This window comes from Coregonus lavaretus (genome assembly GCF_964263955.1).
Source record: "Coregonus lavaretus genome assembly, chromosome: 15".
NCBI classification, from domain to species: domain Eukaryota; kingdom Metazoa; phylum Chordata; class Actinopteri; order Salmoniformes; family Salmonidae; genus Coregonus; species Coregonus lavaretus.
The window spans coordinates 6,030,113-6,045,444 of NC_140002.1; the positions used below are offsets into that span (position 1 = coordinate 6,030,113).

Here is a 15,332-nt window from a genome sequence, read left to right on the forward strand (position 1 = left end):
GCTAGACACTGTGAGGATGAGGGCTCGAATTCCGGACCCCCGAAGGGTAGCCTTGTTGCTAGCCCTAAGGAAGTGTCGTCCGAATCACACGGTGACGGCGCTGTCGATCATGTCACTTTTGGGTCTCATGTCGTCAGCCCACTCTGTGGTTCCGCTGGGACTCCTGCACATGCGCAGGACGCAGCGATGGTTCGCCCAACTAAGACTAGACCCATTGCGTCAACGTCATCGGTTGGTGGTGGTTCCCCTCTCGCTCAGTGCAGACCTAAACTATTGGAGAAACTCGCGCGTTCTCACGCACGGAGTCCCGATAGGAAAGGTGTCCTCTCACATCCCAGTATTCACGGATGCGTCCCTGACGGGATGGGGAGGGACATGTCAGACACAAGCGATAGGAGGTGTGTGGCCTCAATCAGGTCGTCACATCAACCTCCTGGAGTTGGAAACGGTTCGACTGGTTCTGACCCACTTCGCGTCTACCCTTCGGGGTCGCGATGTGCTGGTCTGGTCAGACAACCGGATCACAGTAGCCCACATAAATCGCCAGGGTGGAGTCAGGTCTCCTGCTCTTCATCGGGCGGCAGAGGAATTGTGGCTGTGGGCTCACGAGCACCTTCGCTCATTGAGAGCAGCACACATTCCGGGCTACTTGAACGTAGGAGCAGACCTCATGTCAAGAGGGGGTCCTCGAGACGACGAGTGGTGTCTGCATCCAGACATTGTTCTCCAGATTTGGGAACAATTCGGGAGAGCCGAGGTGGACCTATTCGCGTCACGCGTGAACGCGCAATGTCCTCTGTGGTTCTCTCTGAGGGAACAGGACGAACCGCCACTGGGAAGGGACGCCTTTGCGCACCAACCATGGCCGAGAGTTATCCTGTATGCATTCCCTCCGCTGTCCTGCATTCTCCCACTGCTAGCCAGGGTGAGGTCAGGGGGGCTGTCAGTGATACTGATAGCGCCCGATCGCCCGGGGGCTCCGTGGTTTGCGGAGATGAGTCAGATGTTGATTGCGCCACCTTGGCCAATTCCACGTCGACGGGACGCGTTGTCTCAGGCGGCTGGCACGATAGGGAAATTGCCCATAATCGGCCAACCACTGAAGGCCTGGCTGCTGAGAGGGACAGGCTAGAGCGCCGTGGGTTATCTGATGCAGTGATCAGGACCATACAGGGTTCACGTGCCAGTTCCACTTCTAAGATGTATGCCAGTAGATGGAACGTGTTTTCACGATGGTGTGTCACACAAGGTGTGGACCCCATGAGCTGTCAGGTGGAGAGTATTCTCTCTTTTCTGCAGCTTATGTTTGATAAGCAAAAATCGCCTGCCACGATTAGAGTGTTTGCAGCAGCGATTTCAGCTTGTCATGAGGGTTTGTCTTTAGTCACCCTCTAGTGAAACGCTTCCTATTAGGAACGCGACGACTTAGGCCAACACCTAGAGTCACGCTTCCTCAGTGGGATTTGGCTTTGGTACTCGAAGCGCTATGTAAGTCGCCGTTCGAGCCATTGAATCAAATACCCCTCAAGATGCTGTCTATCAAGACAGCACTGTTGCTCGCTTTGACTACAGCTAAGCGGGTCAGTGATTTGTGTGCTCTTTCGACGAGACCTGACTGCCTGGCCATCAATGGTGACCTGAGCAGAGCAGTGTTACGTCCTAACCCGGCATTTGTGCCTAAGGTTATTAAGAGTTCATATAGGTCACAGACCGTGGAGCTGTGGGCTTTTTCTCCTCCTCCTCATAGAGAGAGGAGTGAGGAGAAGCTCCATCGCCTGTGCCCGGTACGCGCTTTGGCGTGTTACGTCGAGCGCACAGCAGCGATTAGGTCATCGCCTCAGTTGTTTGTGTGTCACGGTGCGGCTGCACTAGGTAGACCACTTTCAAAACAGAGGCTGTCTCACTGGCTTTGTGAAGGCATTGAGACAGCTTATGAGGTAGCAGGGCGGCAATTGCCTCAGGGTATCAGAGCTCACTCCACTCGTGGAGTAGCGGCTTCTACTGCCCTTTTTAGAGGAACAGGAGTAGAGGATATCTGTAGAGCAGCATCCTGGTCGACGCCGTCTCCATTTATCCGTTTCTATCTCTTAGATATGTCTTCTAATTCTCTGGCTCGATCTGTACTCAGCGTGGCTGAAGGGAGATCTTGAGCAAGAAAGAGAGGAGAAGCAGGACTGTGGACACAGGTTTCCATCAGGTCCGCTTTGGTTAGAAAGACGTGTTTTTGACAGATGTGTTTTCTAACTCTTTGGCTCGGTCTGTACTCAGCATAGCTGAAGGGAGATCTGGAGTTAGGAAGAGAGGGAAAAGCAGGACTATGGACAGGGTTTCCATCAGGTCCGCTTTGGATAAGAAAACATATTTTGTGGCATGAATCCTGACTGACAGGGTCAGTACAGTAGAGGCATGCGTTGATTAACATAATGTGAGGTCATCTATCTGCTTCTTCAGTTAGTATGACTCATGTTTTTGTTCCTGCCCACTAATCTCTGGGATTCCATTGAGTGAGTGAGGCGGTCTACCGCGTTACAATGTAGAGTGACACTTGGTGTCATTCCATTAGTGGTCGGTAGTGTTTTCACAGGATATTGAGGCACATGTATCTGCTAGTACAGATTAGTATGGCTTCTATTCTGGTGATCTGCCCACTAGTCATTGGCATTGCCATTGGACTAGGTGGGGCGGGTCTTTTAACCGATGACGCGGTATATTGTGACGCCCGTAGGGGTTTTTAGTTGCAGTACTGCGGGACTCGGTTGCAGCCATTGCTAGGCTTGACTTTCTCGTTTCGATGGGAAGTGTGAGGCTCGGCAGGGAGTACATTTTGGAGCGCTACGCTCCGCCTTAAACCACTAGGAGCAGAGCTCCCCCATGGGGCGGAGCTCCACGATATAGAACGATTAGTTACCGGAGTGTAACTCCAGTTCTATGAGTGGAGCGGAGCCCCATAGGACTTAAGGCCCTGCCGACCCTCTCTAGTCTCGCTGAAGAAAAATATCTGATTGAGGGGAGGCACCCCCTCTTATAGGGACACCTGTACTCCTATTGGCTGTAGGTGTGTGCATAATTTTGTCTCAGGCTGCTGCTGCCTTAGGGCAGAGGGTAAACCACTAGGAGCAGAGCTCCCCTATGGGGCTCCGCTCCACTCATAGAACTGGAGTTACACTCCGGTAACTAATCGGTATCACGTTGTCTTCAGAACCTTCCAAACAGACAACTGCCAAATAGCAGAATAAGGTATCACGTTGTCTTCAGAACCTTCCAAACAGACAACTGCCAAATAGCAGAATAAGGTATCACGATGTCTTCAGAACCTTCCAAACAGACAACTGCCAAATAGCAGAATAAGGTATCACGTTGTCTTCAGAACCTTCCAAACAGACAACTGCCAAATAGCAGAATAAGGTATCACGTTGTCTTCAGAACCTTCCAAACAGACAACTGCCAAATAGCAGAATAAGGTATCACGTTGTCTTCAGAACCTTCCAAACAGACAAGGCCAATCCAAGACCCAGAGAGAGCCTCTGCTGTGTGTCTGACTGTTCTGTGTTTCTGTGTGTGTTTTGCTTTCTGTGTGCAGGTTGGTGGTTTGTTAGTTCAGACGAGGCCCAGGGCTGGGTCCCTGCCACCTGCCTGGAGGCCCAGGATGACCCTGATGACTTCTCCCTGCCCGGCGAGGAAGGTAACTCTCTCCATCTGTCACACTGCCCTAGGCCACATTCAGAATCAAAACAAACTGTAACTACAGATCAACGCTGGCAGGCTTAGGTCACAGCTCACAGTCTGAGAGTCAACAGCTCAAGGCTTGCTGCCAAGTCATAATGATGCAAAATAGTATGCGTCCTGTCATTGATTAAGATGTAGGAGAAATGTGGAACTGTAATGAATAAATCTTGGAAACAGGATGCTCAGAGACTCTTGAGATCTCTACAGTACTTGTATTGGCATTACAAAATACTATTGTGTGTTTGTGTGTGGAAGGGGGGGGTTGTTGCAAGATAACAGTGGGAAGAGGACCCAGATAACCAAAGGGAAAATGACCTCTGACATTCCATCTGTTCACACAGTTCTAATCACCATCAGCTGTCACTGTCTGTCTATTAGAACCAACCAAACACAAAGCGGAGTATTCACTTCCTGTGTACTTACTTCCTACTTCCTGCTGCCCACTGTGCTCTGCGTCAGTGTCCTGGAGATACTGGTCACTGCTGAAACACGTGGGCCGCCGGCGAACATTAGGGGATCTGTTCAGCACAGGCACAGGCTTTGGGCAAGGTGGAGCGCACGCCTCTTTTCCCCCTAATCGTCATGTGTGTGTAGAATGTCATGTTTAGCATGCAAATCCTGTGCATAACCAACCCAAGCACGGAGAGTGATGCAAGACATGCACGTGTGTAGTGTGGCATGGATTAGAATGGATGCTACCGCTATGTTAGAATGGATGCTACCGCTGTGTTAGAATGGATGCTACCGCTATGTTAGAATGGATGCTACCGCTATGTTTGAATGGATGCTACCGCTATGTTAGAATGGATGCTACCGCTATGTTAGAATGGATGCTACCGCTATGTTAGAATGGATGCTACCGCTATGTTAGAATGGATGCTACCGCTATGTTAGAATGGATGCTACCGCTATGTTAGAATGGATGCTACCGCTATGTTAGAATGGATGCTACCGCTATGTTTGAATGGATCCTACCGCTATGTTAGAATGGATGCTACCGCTATGTTTGTATTATTTGTTCTCTCGATGGAATGCAGCGGGAAAAAGCTCAGTTTTTCTCACTTTGTTATTTCAGTGAAATTAATATGATATATTTTAAATTGTTTGTTCCTTCTAAATACACTATCTGTTTAACAATCACTTTAATTCAGTTGACTTAAAACAGACCCGTTATAGATTAGGTATTAAAACCTAATCTATTTGAAGTAGGTTTTGTAATCTTAGTTGTAATGCTGTCTTGTTTGTGTGTGCTTAATGTTGGTGGATAGATGTTTTGTGTTGCATGATGTGTGTTGCACATCTTCTCACTCCACAGGATAGATCCTGCCCAGGCTCTGTCTACAAGGACACACTCACTGTTACCCTGGTTTAGACCAGTTACCAGTTTATGATCTGGGAGTGGTGTACTGGGGGCTAACACACTACATTCACTAGCAGATAGTGGGAGGCTAGGGTTTTAGGATTTGGTATGAGGAAAGAACACTATCAATTGTTTTCCATAGATAGTCAAAAGAGATTAGTCCCAACTACTCGCTCTCAACATGCCATCATGTGCTGTCCCTGCCAAGTTGTTGATTCCATCTGCTTGATTGACGTTCTTGTGAAAGTTAGTATGCTAGACGTAAAAAATACATCACCTAATGTCATGTATTCTTTGCCGTTTCCAGAGGAGAAGTACACAGTGATCTACCCGTACGCAGCGCGAGACCAAGACGAGATCGACCTGGAAAGTGGCATGACGGTGGAGGTCATCCAGAAGAACCTGGAGGGCTGGTGGAAGATCAGGTAAAACACAGAACCCTACAAACGTGTCTGTAGGCTGTGTGTGCATGTGAATGTAATTTAGTGTATGAATGTGTATGTGTGTCAGAGTTGGTTGCTCCCTTTGTACCAAATAAGGCCTTTGTAGTTGTTGTTGTTGTGTTTCTTTCTATTGTAGTCGTAACCTCTGCTGCTCTCTACAGGTACCAGGGACAGGAGGGCTGGGCCCCGGCGTCCTACCTGAAGAAGGCCGACATCCTGAGCCAGAAGCTGGCGGCGGGCCACGCCAGCACCAACGATCTGGACGGATTCTCCAAGCAGCAGAACCAAGGAGCCAAGGAGAGCAGAGGAGACAACAAGGACCAGAAAGAAAAGGGCTTCTCCCCCTTCGCCAAGCAGCACAGTGAGTGGGAACTAACAACTGTAAACTACAGTAACTTGTTTAACAACAAACAACTGTAACTCTCTACTTCATGGGAAATTTCACATTTTAAAAACGTAATATTCATCATCTTCAGCACCACCCCAACATCAACTTATGTGAAAATGTATGAGGCTTTATAATGTCTTTGAATAATGCCTACCTGCAGGCTTTAAAGGAGATTTTCAAAAATGCTCAACTTCATATTTATATACCAACATCAACATACATCATGTGAAAATGGTGTGTTTCGATGTTCTGTAGTAAAAAAGATAGAGGAAGATAAGTGTTTCCAATGACATCGTTGGCGTGAGTAGGCTTTGCCTACTAATTGTCTACTAATTGGTTGATGATGTCATTGGAATCACTTATCTTCCTCTAACAAGTAATAAAGCCGTATACATGCAGGCTTAAGTAAAGTGTTACCAAGACATCTCATCTGTAGAAGAGATGCCTCCTCAGTCTACTCCCTCAGAGACGTTTCTCTGCAAGGCTCTCTAACTCAATACCAGAGTAATGTAAAACATCTCCCTTTATTTCCTAGTAAGTAATTGAGGAGCTGAATGCCTCCCACAACTACACCTCCATTAGTGAGGATCCATTACACATAGTTAGAGAGCCGAAGGCCCCGGTCTATAGAGCTCATCAGTCTGCATCTAATCTCTCTCTCTCAATTCAATTTCAATTTCAATTTAAGGGCTTTATTGGCATGGGCAACGTATGTTAACATTGCCAAAGCAAGTGAAGTAGATAGTAAACAAAAGTGAAATAAACTATAAATATTAACAGTAAACATTACACTCAAAAGTTCCAAAAGAATAAAGACATTTCAAATGTCATATTATGTATATATACAGTGTTGTAAAAATGTGCAAATAGTTAAAGTACAAATGGGAAAATAAATAAACATAAATATGGGTTGTATTTACAATGGTGTTTGTTCTTCACTGGTTGCCCTTTTCTTGTGGCAACAGGTCACAAATCTTGCAGCTGTGATGGCACACTGTGTTTTTTCACCAAGTAGATAAGGGAGTTTATCAAAATCGCTGTAATCTGAGGGACATATGTGTCTCTAATATGGTCATACATTTGGCAGGAGGTTAGGAAGTGCAGCTCAGTTTCCACCTCATTTTGTGGGCAGTGTGCACATAGCCTGTCTTCTCTTGAGAGCCAGGTCTGCCTATGGTGGCCTTTCTCAATAGCAAGGCTATGCTCACTGAGTCTGTACATAGTCAAAGCTTTCCTTAAGTTTTGGTCAGTCACAGTGGTTAGGTATTCTGCCACTGTGTACTCTCTGTTTAGGGCCAAATAGCATTCTAGTTTGCTCTGTTTTTTTGTTTGTTCTTTCCAATGTGTCAATTAATTCTCTTTTTGTTTTCTCATGATTTGGTTGGGTCTAATTGTGTTGTTGTTGTTGTTGTTGTCCTGGGGCTCTGTGGGGTCTGTTTGTGTTTGTGAACAGAGCCCCAGGACCAGCTTACTTAGGGGACTCTTCTCCAAGTTCATCTCTCTGTAGGTGATGGCTTTGTTATGGAAGGTTTGGGAATCGCTTCCTTTTAAGTGGTTATAGAATTTAACGGCTCTTTTCTGGATTTTGATAATTAGCGGGTATTGGCCTAATTCTGCTCTGCATTCATTATTTGGTGTTTTACGTTGTACACGGAGGATGTTTTTGCAGAATTCTGCATGCAGAGTCTCAATTTGGTGTTTGTCCCATTTTGTGAATTCATGGTTGGTGAGCGGACCCCAGACCTCACAACCATAAAGGGCAATGGGTTCTATAACTGATTCAAGTATTTTTAGCCAGAATCTAATTGGTATGTCAAATTTTATGTTCCTTTTGATGGCATAGAAGGCCCTTCTTGCCTTGTCTCTCAGATCGTTCACAGCTTTGTGGAAGTTACCTGTGGCGCTGATGTTTAGGCCGAGGTATGTATAGTTTTTTGTGTGCTCTAGGGCAACGGTGTCTAGATGGAATTTGTATTTGTGGTCCTGGCAACTGGACCTTTTTTGGAACACCATTATTTTTGTCTTACTGAGATTTACTGTCAGGGCCCAGGTCTGACAGAATCTGTGTAGAAGATCTAGGTGCTGCTGTAGGCCCTCCTTGGTTGGTGACAGAAGCACCACATCATCAGCAAACATTAAACATTTTACTTCAAATTCTAGTAGGGTGAGGCCGGGTGCTGCAGACTGCAGACTGCCCTCGCCAATTCGTTGATATATATATATGTTGAAGAGGGAGGGGCTTAAACTGCATCCCTGTCTCACCCCACGGCCCTGTGGAAAGAAATGTGTGTGTTTTTTGCCAATTTTAACCGCACACTTGTTGTTTGTGTACATGGATTTTATAATGTCGTATGTTTTTCCCCCAACCCCACTTTCCATCAATTTGTATAGCAGACCCTCATGCCAAATTGAGTCAAAAGCTTTTTTGAAATCAAAAAAGCATGAGAAGACTTTGCCTTTGTTTTGGTTTGTTTGTTTGTCAATTAGGGTGTGCAGGGTGAATACGTGGTCTGTCGTACGGTAATTTGGTTAAAAGCCAATTTGACATTTGCTCAGTACATTGTTTTCACTGAAGAAATGAACTAGTCTGCTGTTAATGATAATGCAGAGGATTTTCCCAAGGTTGCTGTTGACACATATCCCACGGTAGTTATTGGGGTCAAATTTGTCTCCACTTTTGTGGATTGGGGTGATCAGTCCTTGGTTCCAAATATTGGGGAAGATGCCAGAGCTAAGGATGATGTTAAAGAGTTTAAGTATAGCTAATATAAATGTGTGGTCTGTATATTTTATCATTTCATTGAGGATACCATCAACACCACAGGCCTTTTTGTCCTGTAGTTCATTCAATGTAATTGGAGAATCCAGTGGGTTCTGGTAGTCTTTAATAGTTGATTCTAAGATTTACATTTGATCATGTATATTTTTTTGCTGTTTGTTCTGTTATTAGGTTGTTTCTTTCTTAGGTTTTTGCATTCTTCATCAAACCATTTATCACTGTTGTTACTTTTCTTCTGTTTCCTGTTAGATATTTTTTAGATATGATAGGGAAGCTGAGAGGTCAAATATACTGTTTAGGTTTTCTACTGCCAAGTTTACACCTTCACTATTACAGTGGAACTTTTTGTCCAGGAAGTTGTCTAGAATGGATTGAATTTGTTGTTGCCTAATTGTTTTTTGGTAGGTTTCAACACTACTTTCCTTTCATCTATAGCATTTCTTAATAATATTCAGTTCCTTTGGCTTTGATGCCTCATTATTGAGTATTGCTCTGTTCAAGTAGACTGTGATTTTGCTGTGGTCTGATAGGGGTGTCAGTGGGCTGACTGTGAATGCTCTGAGAGACTCTGGGTTGAGGTCAATGACAAAGTAGTCTACAGTACTACTGCCAAGAGATGAGCTATAGGTTTACCTACCATAGGAGTCCCCTCGAAGCCTACCATTGACTATGTACATACCCAGTGTGCGACAGAGCTGCAGGAGTCATGACCCGTTTTTGTTGGTTATGTTGTCGTAGTTGTGCCTAGGGGGGCATATGGGGGATGGTGTTTGCCCCCCTGTGTGCTGAGGTTGTCAGGTTCTTGTCCAGTTCTGGCATTTAGGTCGCCACAGACTAGTATATATCCCTGGGTCTGGAAATGATTGATTTCCCCCTCCAGGATGGAGAAGCTGTCTTCATTAAAGTATGGGGATTCTAGTGGGGGGATATAGGTAGCACACAGGAGGACATTTTTCTCTGTTGAGATAATTTCCTTTTGAATTTCTAACCAAATGTAAAATGTTCCTGTTTTGATTAATTTAATAGAGTGAGTTAGGTCTGCTCTATACCAAATTAGCATACCCCCTGAGTCCCTTCCCTGTTTCACACCTGGTAGTTTGGTGGATGGGACTACCAGCTCTGTGTAACCTAGAGGGCAACCAGTGGGTCCGTCTCCTCTATACCATGTTTGTTTCTCTCTCTCTATCTCTGAGGAGTTGATGTCAATGCAGGCAGTGTTTTGAGACTGATGGGCTGTGCAGAGATGCAGCTCACTGGAGTCTGATATCCTCTGTCTTTTCCCTTACAGAACAAGGGGCGAGACAGAGACCACCACCACGCAGAGATCTCACCATCGTAAGTGCCCTCCACCAACCACTTAACCACACATCCTGCGACACCATCAACACTCGTTAACAAAGACATTTGACTAAATTAGTTTTGCATTGATTTGATGTGTTGATCTGCCACAAGTCAAGTCTCGTACTGACCCACTCTTTCTTTCTTCACACCCTCCCTCTCTCCCTCCCTCTAGCCGAGGGGGCAGAACCTGCCCAAGCCGCCCACCCCTCCCCAGGTGGAGGAGGAATTCTACACCATTGCAGACTTCCAGACCACCATCCCAGATGGCATCAGCTTCCAGGCTGGGGTCAAAGTGGAGGTGAGACACACGTCACATTTCATCACACATTGGTAGATGGTTATTGTTTGATGGCGAACAGCCTACCATCTCCCGCCTAGAGAAACCTTTCAGATTGAATTGATAAGTTTGATTCAATATGCAATACATTTGTTTACCACAAAAAAGTCAAAACTCAGAGGGAAGTTCAATTGTTTAATACCAAAGACGCAACAGCTGTAATGCGCGCCCCTCGAGTGACGCAGCTGAATACGTAGCTAGTGGCGCAGCACTCTCTTATAGCAAAGCTCCCCCCACTCCCATACAATGTTATTCTTCAGCAGTTTTCCACTGTGATTGACTTAGCCCCATCACCCTGATTTAAGACCTTTTCAGACATTTCAATAGTTTCAACATCCCTTGGCCCAGTTCCTCATCTCGTCTGGGTTCCCTAGCCCTTGGGCCCAGTTCCTTGTCTCGTCTGGGTTCTATAGCTCTTGGGCCAACTTCCACTTCTTGTCCTATTGTTGCTCCAGATAACATATCGTGGGTCTCTGGTCACAGGGAGTACATAGACGCTTCTTCAAACCGACACACTAATATTCAACACTTTTCTCTACTTTCACTATGACTTTGTAAGGCAAAACATCCCAGAGACTTAAGACCTCATTCTACTTCTCCTTAATCACTCAAAAGCCAATCATTTCACAAACAGCAATTATTTACAATCAGAATAGAAGACCCCCGTGTAGCTCAGTTGTTAGAGCATGGCGCTTGCAACGCCAGGGTTGTGGGTTCGATTCCCACGGGGGGCCAGTATGAAAATGTATGCACTCACTAACTGTAAGTCGCTCTGGATAAGAGCGTCTGCTAAATGACTCAAATGTAAATGTAAAATGTAAGGGGATTTTAATGATGCTTCGCAAAATGCACTCACTGAGTACAACTTCTGCTGTGTCTTGATTCCTGATTCCCTGACTGACTCACTGATCCCCTGTTTCTGTTGTCCAGGTGATAGAGAAGAACTCCAGTGGCTGGTGGTACATTCAGATTGAAGACAAAGAGGGCTGGGCCCCCATTACCTTCATCGACAAATACAAAAAGACCAGTTTGACCCCGCGCCCTAACTTCCTGGCACCTCTGCCCAACGAGATGGCCCAGCTGAAGCTGGAGGATGGTGGTGCAGGGCAAGAGGACAGCTGGTCCAAACCGCTGCCAGACGAGCCCACCGCGAGCAGCGAGTCTGGAGCCCGGCCTAAGCTCAGAGACTGGAAGTCCAGCGCAAGTAAGGTTGCATCAGCCTTCTCCGGACCCCTGCCCCCCGCCCCGTCTGCCCCACCTGCTGAGGAGAAGCCAGCCTTGCCACCTCGCAGGGAGTCCATCAACAAGAGCCTGGACATTGAGATTACTGTGGAGAAACCCAGGCCAGACCTATCCAAACCCATGCCTCCGAAACCCCCAGCCCCTGGTGTCATCATGCCCCTGCTCACCCCCAAAACTGCCCCCTTCAAGCCCGACAAGCCCCCCGAGCCCAAGAGAGAGGTCGCAAACAAGCCTCTGCATCTGAAGAATGAGATGGGTCTGGAGTGTGGTCACAAGGTCTCCGCCAAAGAGGTGAAGAAGTTCAACCTGAAACATGTGGCTAAGCAACCACCCAAGCCCAAGCCTGATCCACCGGAGGAGAAACCAGAGGTCGCCAGCCCTGCACTGTTCATGAAGCCCAAACCTATAGTCCGGCCCAAACCCGGCCCAGCTGCCAAGACAGAACCGCCAGCTGACAACAAGCTGGACATCACCAACCTGAGGAGCAAGCTGAAGCCTTCAAAGCCAGTTGAACCAGGCTCTGGATCAGCAGAGCCAAGCCAGCAAAACGGCACTGCAGCCAACAACGGCCCTAGCAACATTCTCCCCAAGATGCCGCCACCCAACCTCCCCCCTAATAATGCTTTACCCAAGATGCCCCCTCCTAATAATGTTCTCCCCAAGATGCCGCATCCCAACAGCCCCCCTATCAATGCCCTCCCCAAGATGCCCCTGGCCCCCAGTGCTCTCTACAATGGCAAGGCCAGTGACGAGCCCAAATTCCCCCCCAAGCAGCAAAATGGCCACGGATACGTGAGCCCCAACAAATCTGCTGTTTCCCCACACAAAGAACCTCCAGGGAGACCCGCCGTCCTGCCTAGGAGACCCCCTCCACCCAAAAAGACCTCTGAGCCGTCCAGCCCCACAGAAACCAAAGCCCCCCTGAAAGAGCTCCCAGACACAAAGCCTGCTCCCACCCAGCTCAGCAGACCCCCTCCCCCTAAACCCAAGGCCTTCGTACTGCCCCCACCCAAAGACAAGGAGAAGGTGGTCCCAAAGCCCCTGCTTAAGAGTGAGAAACCAGGCCCTCCGAGGGACAAGCTGCCTCCTCTGATCAAGGAGCCCAGTAAAGAGGAGCTGTTCTTGGCCGTGGCGGACTTTGAGGGCGACGATCAGACTGCCAGCTTCAAGGAGGGCACCGTGTTCGAGGTGATGGAGAGGAACAGCAGCGGCTGGTGGTTTTGTAAAAATATAGGAGAAGGGCCAATGAAAGAGGGCTGGATCCCCTCCAATTACCTGACCAAGAAACCCTAGGTACCAGGTTCTGTTGGCTTTTTTAATACAGAAATATATCACTAATTGTATTTAATTAGCTTTTTTTTATTTATAGGTACCTTTTTTTAAATGTAGCTGTTTTTTGTTACTTTTTTACATTCCATTGTTTAGCATTCAAGCGAGAATTAACCAGCAATGACGCGTTTATTTTATTTTTTAAATGTTTTATCCTCGTTACAAATGACCAGGCATCAAATCCGGGACAAGCAAATTTCCCTTTCATGTTCACTTTGTGCCATACATTATGTTACTCAAGCCTATAATGTCATTTTATGATATATATCACAAGCTTTGTAATAGAACAAAATATGTCCTTCCAAGCCTTCTATGATATTGTGCCTCAGTATAATATTCAAAGTGCTTTAAGCTTAAATATATGCAATTTAGCTAGTTAGTGTCTCAGTTAGCATATCAAAGATGCTTCAGTCTAATGAGTACATTTGACATTTTAGTCATTTAGCAGACGCTCTTATCCAGAGCGACTTACAGTTAGTGAGTGCATACATTTTTAATACTTTAGAGTCGAAACTGACAGTGCAATGCATATGGAAAATAAATCAAACCATACGATAGAGGAACCAGGGTCCGTATTCACAAAGTTTCTCGTAGGTGTGCTGATCTAGGATTAGTTTAGCCTTTTAGATCATAATTAATAAGATTACATGAACAGGGTGTACCTGATCCTAGATCAGATCCTAGATGGCCATGTATACTCAGATACCTCAAAGAACATCCCTCCTCCTACTATGGCTGCAACGGAGGTTACAAGGGAAGTTCAAGAGGACATTTAGTTTTTCAAGAACTAAAATAGCAACACTTCAAAAGGAGTTTTTGCCAAGTGATTCTAAGTGCTTATATGAAACATTTATACAGTTTTCATGTGTTTGTGAACCGTGTTTCTTTTTCCTTTCGGAACTGCATAATAATGTTGCGGTTAATTTTTAACAGATGTGCACTTTTCAGATTATTCAGACGGTTCAGGTTTCACACTGTGGCTTAACAGACAGAGAAAGTAGTGTACAAATGAAAGCCATAGCCATGTTTTAAAACCTTAAATTAGGTCTTAGCAAGACTTTGGGAAATGTATACCAGGGTTAATCCAGTTCACCTCCTCTCAGGATGGACTGAATTGACTTCATTGAAATGAACCCCTTCCCTGGTGTTCACAGTACGATGGTGAAAAACACACAAGTAAGAATGACTGATTCAAGTAGAGATTACATCAGGCTGCTTCTGGTAAATACAATATTCCATAATTATGCTGTAGGCCAAGGTCTACCATTACTACAGCCTGTAAATTAGGGAATTCACCTGTGATTTGTGCAATGATACAGTACAATATACAGCCTCACTTTATCTCCAAAACAGTGCTCAAATATAAAACACTATATAAAGTGTGATCATTATTCAATGTTTTACATTAGTGCTTGACTGGTTTCAAGCACAGACTCAGCAAAGTAGTTATTGTACTTCCAGAATGAAGTAATGTCAGCTGTTGTCACCTTTTGTTTACTTTTCACCTCTTGCCAGGTCTGGTCATTGGGAAATAGGGTCCAGTCAGTCGTACGGTAGCGGAATGAAGGTTTTTTGGATGTTGTAGTTGGTCATATGAAAAGGCTGATGTGAGGAAACTCAGAGGGGGTTCGTCTCCTAGGAGATGCACAGACAAGGCTAGGAGTGGCAGTAGCTCACAGGTTCATTGGAGAGTCTTTGAATATGGTTGATCTGCTCCTAGTTGCTATGAGGGTTTTTTTTCCTCCCCATTTTCCCCTCTGAATCATCTTATGTTAGAGGACTAGGTCCAACGTCATTCAATGGCTGATAAATTAAGTGCAATCAAGTGTATTATTTTAAGGTCTTAGTGCCTGTGTCTGGTCGTAACCAACATTGCTAACAGTGAAGTTACTTGAGGTGTTCAGTCTTTTGGCCAGTGTGCATAGTGCACTTGAAAAGTCATGATATTCATAATGTCAGATTTGTAATGATAATGATCAACACATGGCGTAAGCCCAGACTTAGTGGAATGTCTGAGTGAAAGGTGGATTGGGTAAGGGTTGGAATGAGAGTTGGATAAACTCATGTATTCTACAGTTTGCATAAAGAGAAAGGCAAGCAGGGATGTGAACACTGCAATGCAAGCAAACAGTATGGGATGTTAGTCTTTGTAATTCTTTACCCTAAACAGGTCAATTGAATAAATGTTAAAAGAAGAAACTGCTTTTTCTTTATTCTTTGAGATATGCAGCAGGACAATCCCCCCCACCCCACCCACCCCACTTCAAATTGCAGATATCCCATCTTAGTACTGTACTGTTTTTATTTCTTTTCTTATTTGTGTGTATTTCCTTTCATGGTCTCTTCTTTCATATTAAGTCAATAAACATTTTCCATTTTTGTATGGT

The 15,332-nt window shown here is 45.6% G+C and overlaps 1 protein-coding gene across 2 annotated transcripts in view; it reads left to right on the plus strand.

Annotated features, from left to right (window-relative positions):
• Positions 1–15,325, plus strand: part of LOC311142846 (SH3 and PX domain-containing protein 2B-like) — a 77,737-nt gene extending 62,412 nt beyond the window's left edge. For both annotated transcript variants that reach the window (XM_084178542.1, XM_084178543.1), the window contains 6 exons: positions 3,581–3,682; positions 5,394–5,511; positions 5,691–5,890; positions 9,985–10,031; positions 10,210–10,335; positions 11,305–15,325. In XM_084178542.1, coding sequence (XP_084034668.1) covers positions 3,581–3,682; positions 5,394–5,511; positions 5,691–5,890; positions 9,985–10,031; positions 10,210–10,335; positions 11,305–12,909 — 2,198 coding nt within the window. In that variant the 3' untranslated portion in view covers positions 12,910–15,325. The remainder of the gene's footprint in view (positions 1–3,580; positions 3,683–5,393; positions 5,512–5,690; positions 5,891–9,984; positions 10,032–10,209; positions 10,336–11,304) is intronic.
• Positions 15,326–15,332: the final 7 nt, after the last annotated feature.